Below are 20,039 nucleotides of genomic sequence, written 5' to 3' on the forward strand. Positions count from 1 at the left end.
ATTATTATGTAACGATATAAATCTGCAATATGGGAAAACATTTAATACATCTTGTGTGATTACAATGGAAAAGTATGACTCAAATTTAGGTGATATATTTAATCATATGATTAATCATTTCAATAAATTATCTATAAAACGCGTACATTCTTATACGCAACTGTTGTGTATCGGATATAATGAGGGCTCACAATTAGCAAACTACCGCTCGAGTCAAGTAGTTTGCACTGTGAATAGGAACTAGTAGAATATTTCATCAAGATAGAGAGTGATGGATGGAGCGTTTAGTAGCAAACTACAAAACAATGCCTATGCAAACTCTCATCGATAACACTTTGCTGTCCACTCTCGTGTTACAGTGAGAAAATCACAATGGGGATCAGCGACGGTCCCAAATAACATAGAATTGAAGATTTCGTTATTCTTTGAAAGGAAAAAGGTACACACGAAAAGAAAAAAATTTAATTATTTTTGTCAAAAATCCAGATTTCAATTGTAAATTTACATCGAGATATGGTCAATTTTATTTTAATTCGATGACGAATTCGTTGAGAACTAAGAAAGCAAGTGCCTGTCAATTTGCTTCGTCTAAACGCTGCATATTGGCATAATTTAGTATCATTATACATTTCAAATTTTTTATTGAAAGAACATATAGCAATATATAATTTTTATTGAAATAGTCTAATATTGTACAAAAATTTTAAAAAGATGCTTTCTTAATTCATTGTTGCATTATTGTATGATAATTTTCACATGTAGGTCACCCTTTTTTAATATCTTATCCTAATAACATCAATACATCTTACTAAATTATTTTATTGATTACATATAAATGTATGCGTAACTCTCTGTAATAACTATCAATTTTCAGCTATTGAATAAAATCAGCCATTTAATAAAATTGCCAAACAAAATGTGTTCATAAAATATATAATTTGTTTGAGCTATATCGAGATTGCCTCATCGCAATTAAGTGAAATAAATGTACACGCACGCATGCGCGCGCGCGCGCGCGCACACACACACACACACACACACACACACACACACACACACACACACACACACACACACACACACACAGAGCTGCAACTGTTAAAAGTTTACAGTGCTACACTCCATGCCCTGCATAGAGAAATGACATTTGAACACTTGGACACGTCTTTCCTGATTCGCACATTTCGTTAAATGTTTCTTTAAGAATTGAAAGGTATTGGAAAGATCAGTTTCAACGTCGTTTCGCGGCGGAGCTGTAAGCTTAGCATTTTAAAATCAAGAAAGAGAATTCCGAGTGCAAAGTCGGAAGCTTTAGAGAGTACGCTCGGAGAAAACGGCGGAAGAAAACGAGTCGCATACGTGCGCACTTTATTACCTGAAAGCGCGACCACAATTTTCCGGTAAATTCGAATACGACAAACGTCGCACGTGCGTGCGACGATCGTGTATGCTTAAGGAATATCCCGACGAGAAACTCGCGACACCGACAATGCCACAGTGCAGACTGAAAGAGCACGCCTGTGAGAAAGAGCTCGCGAAGAGGGCGAGAAAGACGGGGAAAGGGAAGGAATGAAGAAAGAAGCAGCAGCAACAAAGATAAAACGGGAAGAACTTGAGGGAAGAGTACTTGGTTGAGTTGCCTAGATAGCAATATGTCAAGAGCTCAACCTCTTTTCGCGATCGTCCTTCGCCCGGCAGCGTCCTTCGTCTGGTCAAAATATTTCGTACATACGTATGATACATGTCAGCCTTAAAAAAAAAAAAAAAAAAAAAAAAAAAGGAAAAAAGAGAACAGGAAAAAGCTCTCAAGCTAACTCGCTGTCCGTCTGCGCGATGATTCCGAAAGGATCCGGTGCCGCGTAAACGGTCATTAATTTGGCGGATTTCGACCCGCGTCGGCGATTTGCATTGATTAAACAGAGGTAAATTAATTTAGATTACTTTATCACGACGCCAAATCAACGACGTAGTCCCACAAACGGGGATACCGCCGGGGCCAACAATAGTAACGGCGATGACACACCGGCGACATCATCAATGTCCGCGTCCCGATATTTGGAGCACAAAGATCGATACCATACAAACTCGTACAAGTCAATCCGATAAGTCATTACGACGTCAACGATATATGATACGTAATATTCGCAAACGAGTCAACGTGATTCCGTCGACTGGAAAATGCGATCGATACACTTTGACTATGTATGTATATATAAATCTCGTCGCTTATGCCAAATTATTTTTTTAATATCGATCAAGAAAGGAAAGGAAAGAGAAAGAAAAAGAAGAAGAAATAATATTATTTAATGGATTTCAATAATTTGATATCATACATCGCGAATCGCATTCAATTTATGTATTTACTTATTTAAGATTAAAGTATTTTTATGAGCATTTTTTTCGTAGGAAAGAACAAAAATATTTAGAAAAGAAAAGAAGTACTTATTATGTTATTAGACTATGATCTAAATCTAAAATAAGACAATGCGTAGACAATATGCAATATCGCAACACTGTTCTTTCGAATCCTCCTCTTTGATCATTCGGAATGAACTCGAAATTAAATCAACTGAACCTAAAGTCTCATCCCAAAGCATTTCCGCTTTCTTGAAAGCATTGTTTTTCGAAAGAAATAGTTCTATGAGACCGTCGCGAAACAAAAGAACCGACTTCTTTATTATCAACAACCACCTGATGGATGAGGGAAACGTATAAAAAGATAACGGAAAGTACACTGCGATGTTAAGGGTTTTGGTCGCCGTACAACGATCGTCCAGAGAATGACATTCGTACTCAGATCGCCTTTTAGATTCAAGTAGAGCTCCCTCTATACATTCTCTAGCGAGGCATCGTATCGGAGGGCACTTGGAAAGACCAACCCAGAATCATGCTCGAGCATATAATACGGACGAAGTACGTGGGGAACGTGCACAAGTCTGGCTCTTGTAAATGATGACCAAGCCTTTGAGCGAAGCTGACGCAATTACTAAGTGCTCTCGTTTTAGGAATCAATTTGCACACACGAACAAGAGCTTCAAATGACACTACTGCCATCTTCGGCGGGTTAGGGATGTATTATTATTATCTACGCAACCGGCAGTCGTCAATGAACCGGTCGGTTATAATTAATATAACGCAAAATTAATCTCCAAATTGAAATTGACAAACATACATATCTACTTATGTGTCATCGATATTCTTACATTATCACTTATAAATGTATCTAGATATGAAAACATTTAATGGACGATAAGATATGTCTCAGAATGAAAGTTTACGTCGTTATAGCTTCATTCATAGGACTCAGAATCCAGGAGTTTTCCGCGTCGCGAAAATTGCGAGAATTTCGAAAGTTTATGAAACGCAATTTTATCTACTCGCTCCCTTTAATGACTTTGACCTTTGCACTTTTGCATCTTACTGATAGGAAGTATAGATCCATATTAGCGTCAAGGGCTTATACTTTGTCCGGCAAACTTTTCAGGTGTCCTACATATAGAATGAGCGGACGACGGAGTCGTATTCCCCAATCGCTGCTCCAAGAAGAACGTCAGTTGAGAAACGACAGATGCTGCCCGTAAGTCAAAGTACTGGGTTCTTAGTGAACTTTCGATCGTTAATATCCCCTTGGGAATGTGTATGTATGTTTAAGATGTCACGAGAGTCGCGTATATTTATTAGCGCGTCACACACGTAACTCCTATAATTCGTTTATGATCGCCGACGTGTGAAACGCGAAAAGGTGCAGTCACTAAATCATTAAAGCAACAAGAAATATTTCGTTCTTCAAAAAAAAATATCATTTTATAAATATATATATAAAATAATATTATACATATATTCTTAAAATTCTGCAAATTAATTTGTCATTAATATTTTAACGTAATTTTCTGTAAATTTATCGAAAAGTTTTTATCGAAAAGTATCTAAGTATAAAACATTTCATCAATGTACTAAATTTCTCAAAAAAAGAAAGAAAAAAAAGAAAAAAAAAGAAAGAAAGAAAGAAAAAAAGAAAACAGAATTCTAATGACGATATCAAAGACTATAAAAATAAACACAGAGTATTTTTATTGATTATTGTAATATATATATATATATATATATATATATATATATATATATATATATTGTGTCCATTCCAATCCCTTAGAGCGAAGAAAAGCATCGAGAACAATGAACGATACGATGGCAAAATTGTAGAATAATATATTTTGTATATCGATATTTTTAAACAATATAATGAAATTTATTGACGGTGTAATAACATTAAAATAACATTAAAGTTTGTGTACATATTTGCTTAAATATACTTTCTTTCAAATCATTTTTTAATATTAAAACACTGTTAATTATCAACAAACTAATTCTGTAATAGAGGTTGATATTTTATTATCTTGCACTTTATGTGTAAAAATAATACACCTGTACAATGTATTATCACGTTCCTCAGTCTTTATTTTTCTTACTATAATTTCAAAATAAAAAAAGTAATAATCATCACATAAAAGAAAAGAACGATTTAGCAATTTTTATGAACGTCGCCATAATATGACAGAAAAGATAAAAAGAGAATCGTGCAAAAATACACAATTTTAGACAATTCTGCGATATGAAAATGATCGAAATTTGGAATGGTCGCAATCAATAATACAGATTCCGAAGAAGGATAAAACAGAGAAATCGAGGGATATTTTAACGTTACATATGCTCTCGTTGCATCGTTTTCATATATTTCCCGAACTGCCTCGAGTGTTCCTGTTAAACAACGCGAGATCCCACGGGGCGATTCCTCGCTACGTTACTGCCTATACTCGCGCGATAATAAAGTACTCGACACAACCGATTTCGTGCCGCGAGCACATGTAAGTCGCATCTTGTTCTCGGGGTATATCATCGGACGTTACAGTCGATCGTGCACTCGACAATTTTCAACGAAGAAGTTGCAACCCGAAGCGAGTAGATAAACAAAATGGTCGCGAAATGGGTCGTAAATGTCGTATATTCTAACTATCGACATTTTTATTATGATGTTACCTTAAACATATACCCAGTCACCATTTAGATATCGCAAACCACGCTCCATTCAGAAATGCTTTTGATTTCTATCACGAGATCCTTATTCAATAAGTTCCGTAATTCGCGAGTTTGAAGTTCACAGAATTTTAATTAATCATTTTCATCATAAATTAATTCAATTATGAAAAGAAGACAAATTGGCAAAAAAGATAGATAGAATAAAAAGAATAAAAGGGGTTGAGATGTAACATTTAATATATTTGGAGTACATTGTTAGCGTACCATACAGTACGTTTCCTTGAACGAGATCTAATACCCCATAAATAAATCCCGTAAGCAATAACAGCGCTTCTCGATTTCATTTTGAGAAATTTACTTCAAAGAGTCCAGAACTTCACGCTTCTTTTTTCTTTCTCCTCCTCCTCTATTTCTTTAAGAAACATTGTTTCTGTCTAACAATCGACGCCAATCTTCCACTCGCATTTGCCATTGTAAATCACATAACGACTCTCCATAATGTCCCAGATCTTCATTTCTTTTTTTTTTTATTTTTTGTCATTCTTTTTCGCTTTCTTTTCCCGTTCTCGCTTGGCAACTACCATCTTTGTCGTTTATCAGCAGCCGTAGCAAACATCAAATGAAGACTGTCTATCCGCCGTCTCCTTGATGCCATCACAACTCGAAAGAACAACGTACAACCTTCAAGTAAAACAATGCATCGAGAAATCTCAGAAGAGCATAGGTTTGACGGATATATTTTATTCCGCCCTTCTTTCTACTCCCCTTATATATCTCTTTCCTTTTTCTCCTCCTCCTCCTCCTCCTCTTCCTCCTCCCCCTCCTCCTCCTCCTCCTCCTCCTCCTCTTCCTCCTCCCCCTCCCCCCTCCTCCTCCTCCTCCTCCTCCTCCTCCTCCTCCTCCTCCTCCTCCTCCTCCTCCTCCTCCTCCTCCTCCTCCTCCTCCTCCTCCTCCTCCTCCTCCTCCTCCTCCTCTTCTTCCCCCCTCCCCTCCTCCTCCTCCTCCTCCTCCTCTTCCTCCTCCTCCTCCTCCTCCTTCTCCTCCTCCACCTTTTCCTCTTCTTCCGTGCTTCTCTACTACGCACCCTCCCTACCAAACTTAGATCAATATGTTGCGTCATGTACCCCCGTCCCTCTCTTCCTCGCACACCGCCCAACGTCTCACCATCCATCCAGCCACCCACTCCTCTAACATCCCCGCGCTCCAACCACCCCCGTCGCCCACTCCCTCTATGTGAACCAGCGCGAGTGACGTCACGCAGGGACGCGCCCCATTCATAGGCTCCCACGCAGCGTCCAGGCCGCGAAAATGGAAAAAAGATCGGGACGAGGAAGAAAGAAAGAAACCGTTGGCGACGAGAGCGACGGGCAACGACAACGACAACGACAATGACAACGATAAAGAGAATGACAGACGATGACAACAACGAAAACACATAGACATAATTGGACGCGCGATCGCGATTGGTTGCGTATAACCGAACGGTTGGTATCGATTCGCTTCGAGCGAGACATTTAGATAGCTCTGTAATTTCGTTGTTTTCACAACGGGACGCAATTAAACGCGACTGTGCGACGCGACGCGACGCAACGCGAGGAGAAGGAGAATTGCCGTTCATTTGCCGAACGAAGAAAGAACCCCCTTTCCTGTCTTCTGCCCCCGTCCTCCGCCCTCGTCGCGCCCTTCGCGCGCGCGGATCGATGATGTAACGACGCTCGCTCACGATGACGTTTGTCATTGTACTTGCGTGCGACTATGACGGAGGCATGCGTGCGTAGCGTGCGCGCACGTGTGCAACCTGTGGAGGAGGGGGAGGTGAGGGGTTTACTACAAAACACCCCTATTACCCCCGTGCTCGCCTACGTTTATGCGCGTCCGACATTTCCATGCCCGAGCGCCGTTAAATTTTACGCGGGCGCGCTCGCGAGCGTCATTGATCAGCGCTCGGATTACTTTTAATAATCCGGAAAATGGAGCTCTCTGTCTCCGCGCTGAAAGAGATGAAAGATGCAGCGACGCTCGCGAAAGATAAAAGCTATTACATGTCCGTAGTAAAGAGATGTCCTGCCGCGAAATATCGCACACAGACGCGCGAGCATGTGATTTGCGCGCACGTACCTAGAAATACTCTCTGGATTTCCTTTCAATAATTATTTCGGTATTAAATCCGTAATTTATCTGTCACGAAACTGGGTCATTAAATAAAGCCAGAAGACATGGTAATCGATAAAATCGGTGTTCTAAGCTAAAAATAATGACGGAAAAATCTAATATTATATTTCTATTTATTTAAACGTAAATCTTTTTATATTAATGTTCACATACGTACGGATATGCGCATTAGCTGCGCATTAATTGCGCATATGTATTACATATACGTTATAGCTGTCAATTTTATCCACGCCTGTAAGTATCCATGAAATCTCAAACGGTACACGGTAAATCCACAGCATCGCACGTTTTTGCGTCGCGACACGACACTAAATAATATACGGTTTTACGTTACGGCTACACCATTGAGAACCAATAAAATCTTTCTCATACGCTACTTCTATATATTATTAGCACGAGGATTATGCCAGAAAGGCTGCGAGTCGAATACGGTAAATCGATACCGCACGAGGACGGAAACGTAACTATCCCGATGCGAGATAAGAATAATATTTGCGCAGGTGGATAATCGCGTTAGAACAGTATAGGTGCAATTCGACGAGTGCTAGTTTCTGTTTGCGAAAATCTGTGCGGATCCCGGAATGTGGTGGCGCGGATAATAGCAAAGTTTTAAAAGCGCATCCTGCGCCGGTATCCGCTGTATACGCGCCAAACGTTTAATGCACGGAATGTTAATTCTTCTTTGTCTTCGCCGATGAAAATCCGATCGAAATTACATACGAATAGAAGCGAATAGAAAACGCTCCCGGTATATTGGAGAATCACAAAAATAGAGACAGAGAGAGAAGGAGAGAGAAAGAAAAATAGACAATATGTCAATGCGATGACTATTTAGTGATAGCATTATGTCCATCGATATCATAAATATACAATAAATATACAATAAAAGGGTTATGGGTGAACTGGCACGGAAATAATAATGCACCGTCAGACCAATTGTTTTGGTGTATTCCGGTAAACGTCTCCAGACGATACGTCTTAGATTATTATCATCTTTTACAATACGGTTGCTGTTAATTGTTTTCAGAAAGCTGACATTTGGATCCGTACCGCTCAACATTTCTCTCTCGTTTCGCTGCACTTCGATAACACTATCCAAGTAGCCCCTTTCTCTTCCTCCCATCAAATCACGCCCCAATTGACACTGAACATCGGTTACATTACATTTATGTTATAATTTCACTCAACAGTGTAAATGCAATATAACACCATGTGTAGCATTTACATATATTGTTGACTTATAACATAGACGTAACGTAACCAATGCTTAGTGTTTACTGGGACGTTATCTGCTTACATTATTTCTGCCATTGCGGAGTATGTGCGCGCATAATGGGTGGGGCGGTGGGGGGGGGGGGGGCAATCGCGAAATTTTTGTCTTAAAGAACAAAAACCTACTCCTGCACATTCGCGCCAGCGGGTTTTGTGGGAAAAATTTTACGAAAAACATTTCGGTAATGAAGCTAATTTGTGGAACAGAACCGCACATTCGCATACTTCAAATTTTTCTGATTGCAAAGGGTAAATATATTAATTTAATCACGTTTAATCGGCTGTGATTTTGAATGGTGCTTTTTATCAAAGCATCGATTTACGTTGCCACATCATATTTATACGATCAATGAATTGTCCGCTCCATAAAATTTATGTGAACTTCGATAATTTCATATTGATTCCGTTGGTTATTCACTTACTTATTTGCTAACTAAATAAAAAAAAAAAAATAAATAGAAAATTTCTGCGCCAAAATTTAAGATAAAATCAAGATGCTTCTATTACTCCTATATTCTACATTCATGAAAAATTCACTCTAAGAATAGTGCGGGCCTGATGAGCTTATTTTCCACACTTTATATATTGCTCCGAATGACTACTGTTTGCATCGCAAAATAAAACTCTTTAATCTACACATTTTTTTTCTTCTTCGTTATTTAGTTAAAAGAATTTATCTCTATTATATCTTAAGAAATTGCTAAACGAGAGTATTTTATCGTTATTTACATCAAACGCGTTAACACCAACTCGATCACCGTGCATTACATGCCAATGTATATTTTTCTATTTTTATTTTCCGTGTGATCTTTTTACGCCGAGGCCTTCGAAAGGTTTCTCTACGATATTGTCGGGTGCGGCGATGTAATACACGGAAAGAAAAGTGTAACATGTCGGGACAGATACTCGCAACAACTCGATCAATCTAGCCTCGTGATTCTTCTAGCTGTTTATTCGTGTACCCCTTTTCCGAGCCCTCTTACCTTGCTTGACCGTAAAGTGACCTTTCCGCCGCAACGTGCGCAGCATCGGATGTCGCAGTAGTTGCAGATGTGGCCGACGCCGTCGGCAAACTTGGTTTTCAGGCATATGTGACACGTGGCATTCAATTCTATCCCAGCCTTTTTATGTTTCTCTGAACGCATCCGTATCGTTTCTTCGAGGATCTGCACCTCATCTTGCTTTCGTCTGCGAACAAGTAAGAAGAAGTATTAAGAAGACGAATTTAAGAGAGCTGAACATCTAATGTTTACTTATAATCATTTTATATCACTTGTAATCGCTTTATCTGCATTCAGCATTTATGCATATTTTCCAGACTTACGCGAGTGGCAATAACTTAATTAGCAGATAATTTTAGTAATATATAATAAAAGTATGATTAAGAAAAATATATAAAAAAGGATACTCTTATTTTTATCTTTCTTGTATGTATATATATATATATATATATATTTTTAAATTTATTTATATTTATCTAACAGTCTAAGATTTACAAAATTATTTCTAAAATAATATCGTATAAAAATCAAATAGTTATATATTTAGCACTTATAGAATAATTAACAAAACTATCATTATATTCAATGTCCAAACTGAATTTATACCAGTGGAGCTAAGAAAATTATCAGCTATTTCTAATATGGAAACTGGGCTCTCGCGAGGATGGCAGTCAAATTTGTCAATCCTAATTCTACCATTTTGCGGACTCCAGCATTCTACCGAATCTCGTGAGATAATGGCTCACTCGTTGATTTATTTCTACTCTGTAAATCGCGCCTTGGAAGCGACTCTGACCAAGCAGTCGCAATCTCTCCCTGAAAATGCGACGTGACGACGCCGACGTCACTCCTGTCGTCTTTGTCGCCGCTACCATGACTCTATTTCCACTTCCACTCGCATCCATTAAGCCAATTTAGGACCGTGTGTCCTGCACACGCTCAAAATTAAGCCGGCGACTCAGTCAAAGTGCATCGTTACTGTTTGATTTATCGTCGACAATATTGTCTACTAGAAAGATTCAGATTAAATAATATTGCATGATTTCGATTAAACAATTTCTTTTCTCTTCGTTATATTATTTAAGAAAGAAAAATAAATTGTTAAATTTAGGTAAGCTACTTTTGTTCAATTTTTATCTCCTTTGTAGTCCTCCTTATGTATCATACTTAGAATAACGAGAAAAAGAACGGCAAATCACTGAAACGACACCACTTATTGGACTCATTAAATTTAGACTGTTGTTGCGCCTGACTTTTAATCGCTTTACATAAACATGATGTAAGAGAATTTATTCACCGACTTTCCCGTTTGAATGCAACGCGCGTCGCATTGTCGGAGGAGGGAAAAAACGAAATTTATAAGCTCCAGTTGACAGTTATTGCGGCGCAATCATCCGTTGAAAAATAATGCGAAGCTATATTTAAGGTCACGTTTATTTCGTTCCCGTCCGACCGTAATCGCATCTTTTGTTCTTTATGTCCCTCCATCGGCTAATTACACGAAGAGCTCTCGCAAAATGCAAGTGAAATTAATGAACTCTGAAGAGATGAAATAAACATCGCTTGTACCATGGACGCGATCTCAGTACATTTTAAATATATCGCGAGTTGCAGTCGGATAAACAAGACCGTGTCCTATTCATCAGACAATCAACCTGATCTTTTTCCCTGTTTGTACATCCATTCCGTTTTCAGAGATAGAGATAGAGATAGAGATAGATAGAGAGACAGAGAGTTTCTCTAATTATCGGCTTTCATTTGTGCCATAAAGTAAAACCGTTGAAATCACCACATTTTATTCATAATGCACAGTTTAACTATATATGTATACGTAATCAAATAGGCATATGTATTTTTTCCATTGGATATTTGTACGTTAAAAATAAAAAGTGTAATTAAAGAAGAAGATCCAGTATACCGATCAAAATCAAATGAGACCGTTTACGAATGCGTTAAATCTTCAGATGTACGTATACCTTCACATGCGATTTGCTACGTGTGATTTATATGAGAGACGTTCGTCCGACAAATAAGTCGCAGTCATCACCGTGGCTGCGAGAAGAAATACGGTGATGGCACGTTGCGGCAATTTTTAGGATTTGTATCTTGGCTCACGTAACGCAACGAGGAATCAGACTGCCGAGCTTCGACCGGGGGTTGTTGGCACTGCGACGTGCCGGCTCCACCCTTTAATTTAACAGAAACGTATCGCGGACACGCAAAAATCGACTAAACTCACCCCTCTCACCACAGAACGAGATATAGGCTGCAGTGAGGCTGCATCCAGGAATACGTGTAAGCTGAATCTCCTTACCCTTGACCGATTGTCAAATAAAGGAGACGGTCGCGCCACGCATCCTGACACCGTAACCCAAATCCCGAGTTTGTCGATAGAACAAAAGCCAGCGCGTTGTATTACAACGGAGAAGGAAAGGGGGAGGAAAGGGGTTAGCACTGCATCTATATACCTATATTTCTCTAATTACTTTACCGATAATCGAGTGACTTGCGCACGCAACGGTGATCACACTCGACAAAGAGTCACTCAAGACTTTCCCACTTTTGCGTTACGAGCGATCGTGCAAAGGTCGCGACACGCAAGAGACTGCTCTCCCAGCGACGTGAAAGAGCTAAAAAGGAGCTTGTACAGATGAAGTATCACAGATACATATTCCTAGTTTTGTATAACTTTCTCACGCTTTTAGTGTATCCTAAATTTGTCCTTCAGTCTGGACTTTCTCAGTTGATATTCTACATTAAAATAAATTTTAAGAATCAACATCGATAAAATAAAAGAATTTAATTTATTTAAATAGCGTTTGAATATTAAAGAAGTAAAAAATGCTCTTAATTTCTGAGCAGAAAGACTCCTAATTTTAATCAAAATTTTGCCAGGGCGACAATCACCATTGTAAAATGGCGACACGTTTTTCTCCTCGTGGATTTTTCATGTCTTTTATATTTCATCCAAATGTGTGCTAATATAACATCTGCGACAATACCGCTTTAATATAATCTACGGAACGACTCGCCGGTATGGAAGCATTCAGTGCGAAAGAAAATATCATAAAATCATGAGAAATATAGCGTACATCTCAGGGTTGTACAAACGTTGCGTGTATTGCACGGGCGTCTACGAAATGGAACAAAGACCAACATTAATGCGAGATAATGTGGTGACCGTGTAATGGAACGAAGGGGACGACATCCGACTCCTCCCCGAAATGCACATTCGTCGTCATCCTTTGTGGTGAAAAAGATCGCGCATTTCTGGAGTGATTTATCTTTCTTACATAGAAAAAATTTTTCTCGGAAATCGAAGCTAATAATAGCGAACAACAAGTAAACGCAACGATATAATTGCCGACTTAATTTTCCGGCGTTAAGTCTGCGCCATCTCGTCATTATTCAATGGTATTTGCGCTTCTTTCGCTCCTTCCTCTTCCCCTCCCCCCCCTCTCCCTCCTCCTCCTCGTCGCCGTCGGGTATGTCGGCTACCTATCTGCAGGGGGACGACGTATATATTTCACCCTTTAAGAATTTACCGTGCCAATCTAGACGCTTTCACACCCCGTCCACGAGCTACGCGCGGTCGCGTATGTACACCTATGCATACCCTATGCAGCTGCAGTAGCTCGTTACTAAGCCACGTCAAGGCTCGTCGCCTTGCATTTTACATGCGTCCCTACACGTACTTGTCGTCTACATTACATGAGATCTCGCGCGCATCGGTATGGCACAGCACGCTTTCCTCATTACTCTTTCCCTTCGTTCTCACGTTCCCGTTTTTCGCCCGGCCGCGACGACCTATCAATAAAACCTGTTCACTGCGCAACGCCCGGCTCCCTCCTCCCTCTCCTCCTCCTCCTCCCCTTTGCCACCCCTTCCCCCTCTCCTCCCCCCTCCTCTTTACCACCCCTTCGTTTACAGTTATTGTTAGCCGCCACGGGTGTGTGAGAGAACACCGGTTCGCGCAATTACGCACGCCGCTGTCGCCGCGATCCAGTCGCCCGCGCCTCCCGTGATAAGCGGAGCGCGGATCGGCTGTCGTATTTTTATCACCGACGATAACGGCGAGGCCGATCGCACAATCGATCGTTCCCGTACACGTCCACGTTACATCGCGGCACGTTCGGTCGCAATCGAGGCACGGGGCACCTGAGACGCAGAACCTTGTTGCAAAGGCGGCACAAGGGCGAGAATATTTGCGGAGAGACACAATTATAAACGATTTTTATTTCTGACCGCTTGATACAAAAGAGATGAGAGCCGACACGGTAATCGGGAGCATGTGCGGGGCCGTGGATACATAAATGGAAGATGTAGGTATAAAGCGGTCAAGGACTAATGAGCAGGTGAGCCGGGAAAATAGGTGAAACGAGCCGGAGCAGACTCATTGGTCAAGAAATACCTTTGTCCAATCGATCGGTTGTCGTTTCGTCCGTCTGCCAATTGCGATAAAAACTAATTAAATGATGTCTCACTTTCGCGCCGCTGATCTACGCTGACTTTTGCGCCGAGTTGATCATTAATATCTTTTATCCCTAATTCCGATAACTTCTAAACTTAGCCCAGGCTTGACCTTGACGGTTATCACTGATCCAGTAGCGTTAAAATAGACACATTACAATTTTATTACAATTAAAGTTATTACCCTTTCTACAATGCATACTTCTTTTATAAATATTAATATATTCCAATAAATTGCAAATAAATATAATTCTTAATAAAGATATAAAGATTTTCTGTTTAATCTTTTCTGTTTAATATAATCTCCGTTCAAATAATGATTAAATTTATAGCAAAATTATGCTAAGAAAATAATTTTTTGCGTAAATCAGAAAAAGTGTATTCGCTTAAATGTTCCACCAACGTAAATCAACACATCGAATTTTTATTCCAATGAAATATCGAGATTCTCGACAATTATTATCTGATGCTGTGCAATTTCATGATTTTTCTTTGCGACGATCGGAATAAAAATGGCCACAATTACACGAAAACACGATGAACAATATACCGATTATATCTATTACGATACGTGAATATTATTACAGGTATTTGACCAGCCTGGAAATATCCGGTGCAATAGAGAATTCTAAATACCCGTGCGAAAACCCGCGCGTTCTCTGCTTGTGAAACAATACCTCGTCGATAGTTTCAAATTCATTACGAGCCAAGTTTATATGACAGCAATAAAAAAATTTCAACACACACACACACACACACACACACACACACACACACACACACACACACATTCGTGCTTTATTACACACGTATATATTTTATATAAATATCATTGAAAATAATAAAATAGTTTTTAGTAACACGCTAATGATATTTCGAGTTCTTTAATATTTTATTATTTCTAGATAGAAAAAAACAATGTCAATCGTTCACATATATCGTCATTTAGATAAAAATTATAATTATGTTACTTAATTATTTCATTAACTCTTTTAATTTTTGCTTCAAACATCTAATTTTTAAATATTTCAAATTAATAAAATTATCATAATATATTATTTTTTATTCTTTCATTGTGAGAATATATTAACTTAATCGAAAAGTCTTTTTGTATTATCCTTTTCTTTGTATATAACATATTTTGCATATTATGCATATTTTGCGATAGAATTTATATCAATGCTTTAGATTACAATTATATTTCTTGAGACTATTTTTCAAATCGATCTATCGCATAAGTAAGACCATATAATTTACCGTTTCTATTTATAAATATCTTCAAAGAGGCTCGTGAAAATTTCCACGTGTTCACATGAATTCATTGAAAATTGTCAGAAAGTACATGTATGTCGCGAGCATAGTTCCGTACCTCATAATCTCATGATCCTGTTCCTCCTCCTCCTTTTGGCGCATTAAAACACCCTCTATGATGCGCCTCTCCTCGGGGGTGAGATGCGACATGTCGGGCTGAGGTAGCTCCGCCATCACGATGGTGGTGATATACGCGCGTGCACGGGGTATGCGACGTGAGTATGACGCGGGTAGGCAGGCCGGCGCACCACCGACGACCACGTCGACGTCGACGGGACGTTACCGTTGCTCCGATGGGGCTGCACCCTAGGCGCGCCTCTTCCACGACGACTCTCGTTGCGGGATAAAACGATCGGGACAATATACAATAACCTTCTACGACTACGAAACACGTCTGTTGTCCTGGGGAAGTCATCCGACACCCGTTGACCGCACCACCGCACCGCACCGACGCGGGAACGCGAGCGCACCGGGGTTACGTCGTCGTCGTCGTCGTCGTCGTCGTCGTGACGGCTGCACCGTCGGCTCGGCACTCGCGGTACGTTGCACTCGCAGATCGCGCCAATCGGGACGCGGGATCTCCTCCGTGGTTGTGGTCGATGACTTCGGTGCGGCCTCCTTTACACGGGATAACAATGAAGGAATGCGGTAGACGTCCTTAGATTTTGCGCCGGTCGACGTTTGGCGCGATACAGATCTCTTTCCCTGCCGCCGCTGTTGCTGTTCTTTCCGCTGATGCGTGGTAAGGTAATCGGGCAGTAGTCGGGTTGATTTCATGCGAGCGCGCAGCGTACTCGTGGCATGGCCGCGGAGTCGATTGTCGTCGTCGTCGTCGTCGTCGTCGTCGTCCTCGTCGTCCTCGTCGTCCTCCTCCTCGTCGTCCTCCTCCTCCTCGTCGTCGTCGTCGTCGTCGTCGTCGGTGTCTCTCGTCGTACGATTACCGCCCGTCGCATGTGTATGACAAATCATGTTCACAGACTGTGAGGAGGCTCTCGCATTCTCTCTTGCAGCCCGGCCTCACGCGCTGCGCTGCCCGAATGCACCATCGGACGATACGCGGTCTCCGCACCAAAGGTGATAATATCCTCGGATCCTCGACCTCGCGGATGACGTGTCTTGCGGGATGGGGGAGGGGATGGCTAGGCGTTTCGTCCGTTTGCCGCCTCCGGGTTGATGAATCAATTCGCCTTGGCTGGAAATCGACGACTGAATCAGCGACCGCGTAATCGTCCACCTAATCGACGCGCGATTTCACACGCAGCAGGATGGTGCTCGACGACGTTCGTTGGATTCCGCTATTGGATAATGGCTGCGCCCTTCTGTCTCTCCGATTTTTCGAAACTCTTTGGAACCGCATCGATTGAAAACGAAAACGGGTCACTGGGTTGCCGCCACGGATAAATAGGACTCCACTTTCGCGGGTCGCGAGCTTCGCGTGGTCCAACACCACCGTTGATGCTGCTGTAGCTCTATAATTTCTCGACGTCTCTGATCGGGATGTCTGGGTTACTTCGTTATCCTCTGGACACTGCGACGAGGCGATGCGTCATCCTAATCGCCTGATTCGTTAATCTGGATTCTGCGAGAAATATGTAGTTCGACGAGGAACGGAGCATTCGAAGGACGGATACCGATGCTCGCGATCTCCGCAAGATCGATCTCGCCCGATCTGCGGAGGGAAAGTTCGCTCGCGATTCACGTGGCAGCCGACACGACAATGGCGCTTCTCGACGCGCCTCTAACAGCCACCGCGACGCCCACGCAGTCGATCGTCCCCGAACGGACAGTTACACACCCACGACAATCGTTTCCCCAGCTGACAGCCGCGATGAGAGGTCGGAAGAGGGGAGAGAGAGGGTTGTCTGTCGTTCCAAGGAATTCGGTGGCTCCTCTCTATCGTCGCAAGAACCGTGATATCGTGATTGCTGACGTCGCACTCGTCATCATCCCCGTTGTCGTCGTCGTCGTCGTCGTCGTCGTCGTCGTCGTCGTCGTCGTCGTCGTCGTCGTCGTCGTCGTTGCCAATGCAAGAATGTAGATACGGTAGTCGCTATCTAATCGTTGCTGTTCCCAGGGATTAAACACCCATTTTGAATCTCGTCGCACGGGCCTGTCGACTCCGAGATTTCGCGCGTGCACACCCCCGCAGCACTCCCTTCGTGCGCCCCGCGTCGAGCCACGAGAAACTTTGCGAGCGGAACGGTCGGACACTTGTCACGGCGCACGGCAAACGAGGGAGAGCCACAGCGCCAAGTGCCTGCGCACTCGCGGCTGCCTCGCGCGTCGCGTCACGTCGTGACGCCGCCGTTGCAATGCGTTTGCGTTGCGTTGCGTCGCGTTGCGTTGCGCTGCGTTACGCTGCGCTGCGTCGCGTCGCGTCGCGTCGTATCGCCGACTCCACGACCACCGTTTTACTTCCGCGCGCACGACGGTGCTTTTACCCCCCCTCCGATGCGACACCGGAATCACCCGCGCGAATGCGTTTATTCCTCTTCTCTCCTCTTCTCTCCGCACACCTCCCGATGACGGGGTGTCTCGCGGCCACGTCGAAACCCGCGGATATTCCAGTCGGTACCACGCGCTGGTGAATTCTCTCCGTCCTTTCCCACCCCCGATTATCTCGCCACTCCTCTTTTCGCGTCTTTACGTCTTTCTCTCTCTCTCTCTCTCTCTCTCTCTCTCTCTCTCTCTCTCTCTCCCCCTCCCTCCCCCTTTCTCTTTCTTTCTATCGCGTAATCTCCCTGCTAGTCTCTCGCTCCCCCTTTCTTCCTTCTCTCTTCTTCTTCTGTACTTTACACACTATCTGCTTACTTCCCGCGACCCTTCCTTTGCGACGATCGCGGAACGGGACGGGCGGGACGCGAACGGGGCTAATTTCCGGTCGCGAATCGACTTCCTGTCGGACGTCGTCACGTCGACATCGAGGCGCGCGAGCCCGCGTTTCTCGCGAGCGACCCTTCGATAGTTGCACGTATGGCTCGCTGAGAGACCTCTATCGAAGGGAGGGTTGCCTTATCACACTTGTGTGCGACCGCAGTTGCGCGAACGAACCGAGCTTCACTTCTCCACCTTCTCGTCGTAGCAATATATAGGGTGACCAACAAATTGCGCGTGCGCGCTTTGAGTTGTTTGTTAAGAGTTACGGCGAGAGAAATAATAATAATTTTGATGTTAAAGCATCGATTACTTTCTTGAAGATTAAAAGTTTTTTTGAACATTAAACTTTCAAGTTATAGAGTGCATATAATACATAAAAAAATCTCTTTCTTTTCATTTAATTTTTTTACATAAACTATATTTTCAAAGAATAAAGATCTAAAAGTCTAAAGATTTTTTAACGAAATATTTAATGTTATAAATAATTGTTAAAATAACTAGCTTCTATCAATATTGAATAAAGATCGATCAAAAGGTATGGCATTTCTGGGACACTATGTGTATATTTGGCGTGTATAAACTCCAGTTTCGTATATGTGACGAACGATATTGGAAAAAGGGGATGTTGAAAGACGTTTCAAAGCGCGGCAGTTTTTCGTTCAGGGAGTCGCTCCAATTTTGGGCGATCGTTGTCAATTTCGCTATGTACACATCGATTATAATCGTCGTCTCGCGATCGCTCGATGACAGATGGTCTCTGACGAATATTGCACATTCGCGCGAACTTAATAAATAATAGGATTGCGGAGTATATTTTGACCAATGAGCAAACAGGACGAGACTTACGTCGTGGAAAATACCATATTGATCGCCAAGTGGACCAATCTAGCGCGAACTTTAATCGCAATCACGTGGTGCTGTATTTGAACCGAATCCCGCTAAAGAAATACAAAAATTGAGGGGAATAAGAAAGAGAAAAGTCAAAAATTTCTATTTTTCGAGACCAAAGATTAGCTTCAAGAGAGATTTTCTACTCCATGTTGTCTTGCGCAGATCTGTATTTTTATTCTGATGGCGGCGGCGACACAAAAGTCAAATAAAAAAAGAATTTATTTTTTTTCGAGTTGCGTCGCGTTATTGTGCAATTTCATCGTATAACATAGAAATCTAAGGAGAATTAGCGAAGAAATAACTCTACGTAGCAAGTGCATAATTTTCAAAATTTCTCGCGTTTACAGAAAATAAATTGTACGGTGGAGAACGCAGACTCTGGCATATGCGATGCTGTATTTACCGCGGTCGTTTGTATAATTCCACATAAGATTCTCGTCGATAAATCATCTTCCGGAAACCGTGTTCCGCGATATTTCTGATGAAAACTTTTGATGGCCGCAGCGCGCCATCAGGCCGGTCGCACCATTCCTTCAACATTACCAAAGTTTCGTACATCAAGCACCTCACATGCCTGCATATGGGATTGTGTCGGGAACTTTTTTCCTTCCTTCGATGAAACGCCAACACGGGCGAACTTGGAACGAGTAGTCAAAATATTATGGAGAAACTTGCATGACACAATACCCATATCTCTAAAAGTAAAATTCGTCAAAATTGATAGGCATCGAAGTAACGTTCTCCAATCAGAACTTTAAATGAATAACGTGTACGTATCTATTTATATCTCGAAGAGAGGAGAGAAAAAGGAATTGATCTCTTTTTGGTATCATTATAATTGATTGTTGTTTACTTTATCCACAATGCGTAATTAATGCGCTTCATTAAATAATAATTAGAAATTTATTGCATGTACAGTTATAAATATGTAATGTAAGAGAAAAAATTCATTGTTGATCGGAATACGATGTTTTAAAGTAATGATTTGATACAAGTCTGTGATGAGCT

The 20,039-nt window shown here is 41.7% G+C and overlaps 1 protein-coding gene across 4 annotated transcripts in view; it reads right to left on the reverse strand.

Moving 5' to 3' along the window:
* The window catches only part of Rim (Rab3 interacting molecule), a 68,696-nt gene extending 50,383 nt beyond the window's left edge, over positions 1 to 18,313 (reverse strand). For all 4 annotated transcript variants that reach the window (XR_016139570.1, XM_089078361.1, XM_089078360.1 and 1 more), the window contains exons 1-2: positions 15,322 to 18,313; positions 9,465 to 9,669 (exon numbers count right to left, since the gene is read on the reverse strand). Coding sequence is in view for 3 of the 4 variants with exons in the window: in XM_089078361.1 (XP_088934487.1) it covers positions 9,465 to 9,669; positions 15,322 to 15,437 (321 nt within the window). In the remaining variant the exon portion in view is untranslated. The remainder of the gene's footprint in view (positions 1 to 9,464; positions 9,670 to 15,321) is intronic.
* Positions 18,314 to 20,039: the final 1,726 nt, after the last annotated feature.

The sequence above is a fragment of the Pogonomyrmex barbatus genome, unplaced genomic scaffold (genome assembly GCF_055798465.1).
Source record: "Pogonomyrmex barbatus isolate J1 unplaced genomic scaffold, ASM5579846v1 scaffold22, whole genome shotgun sequence".
Taxonomy (NCBI): Eukaryota; Metazoa; Arthropoda; class Insecta; order Hymenoptera; family Formicidae; genus Pogonomyrmex; species Pogonomyrmex barbatus.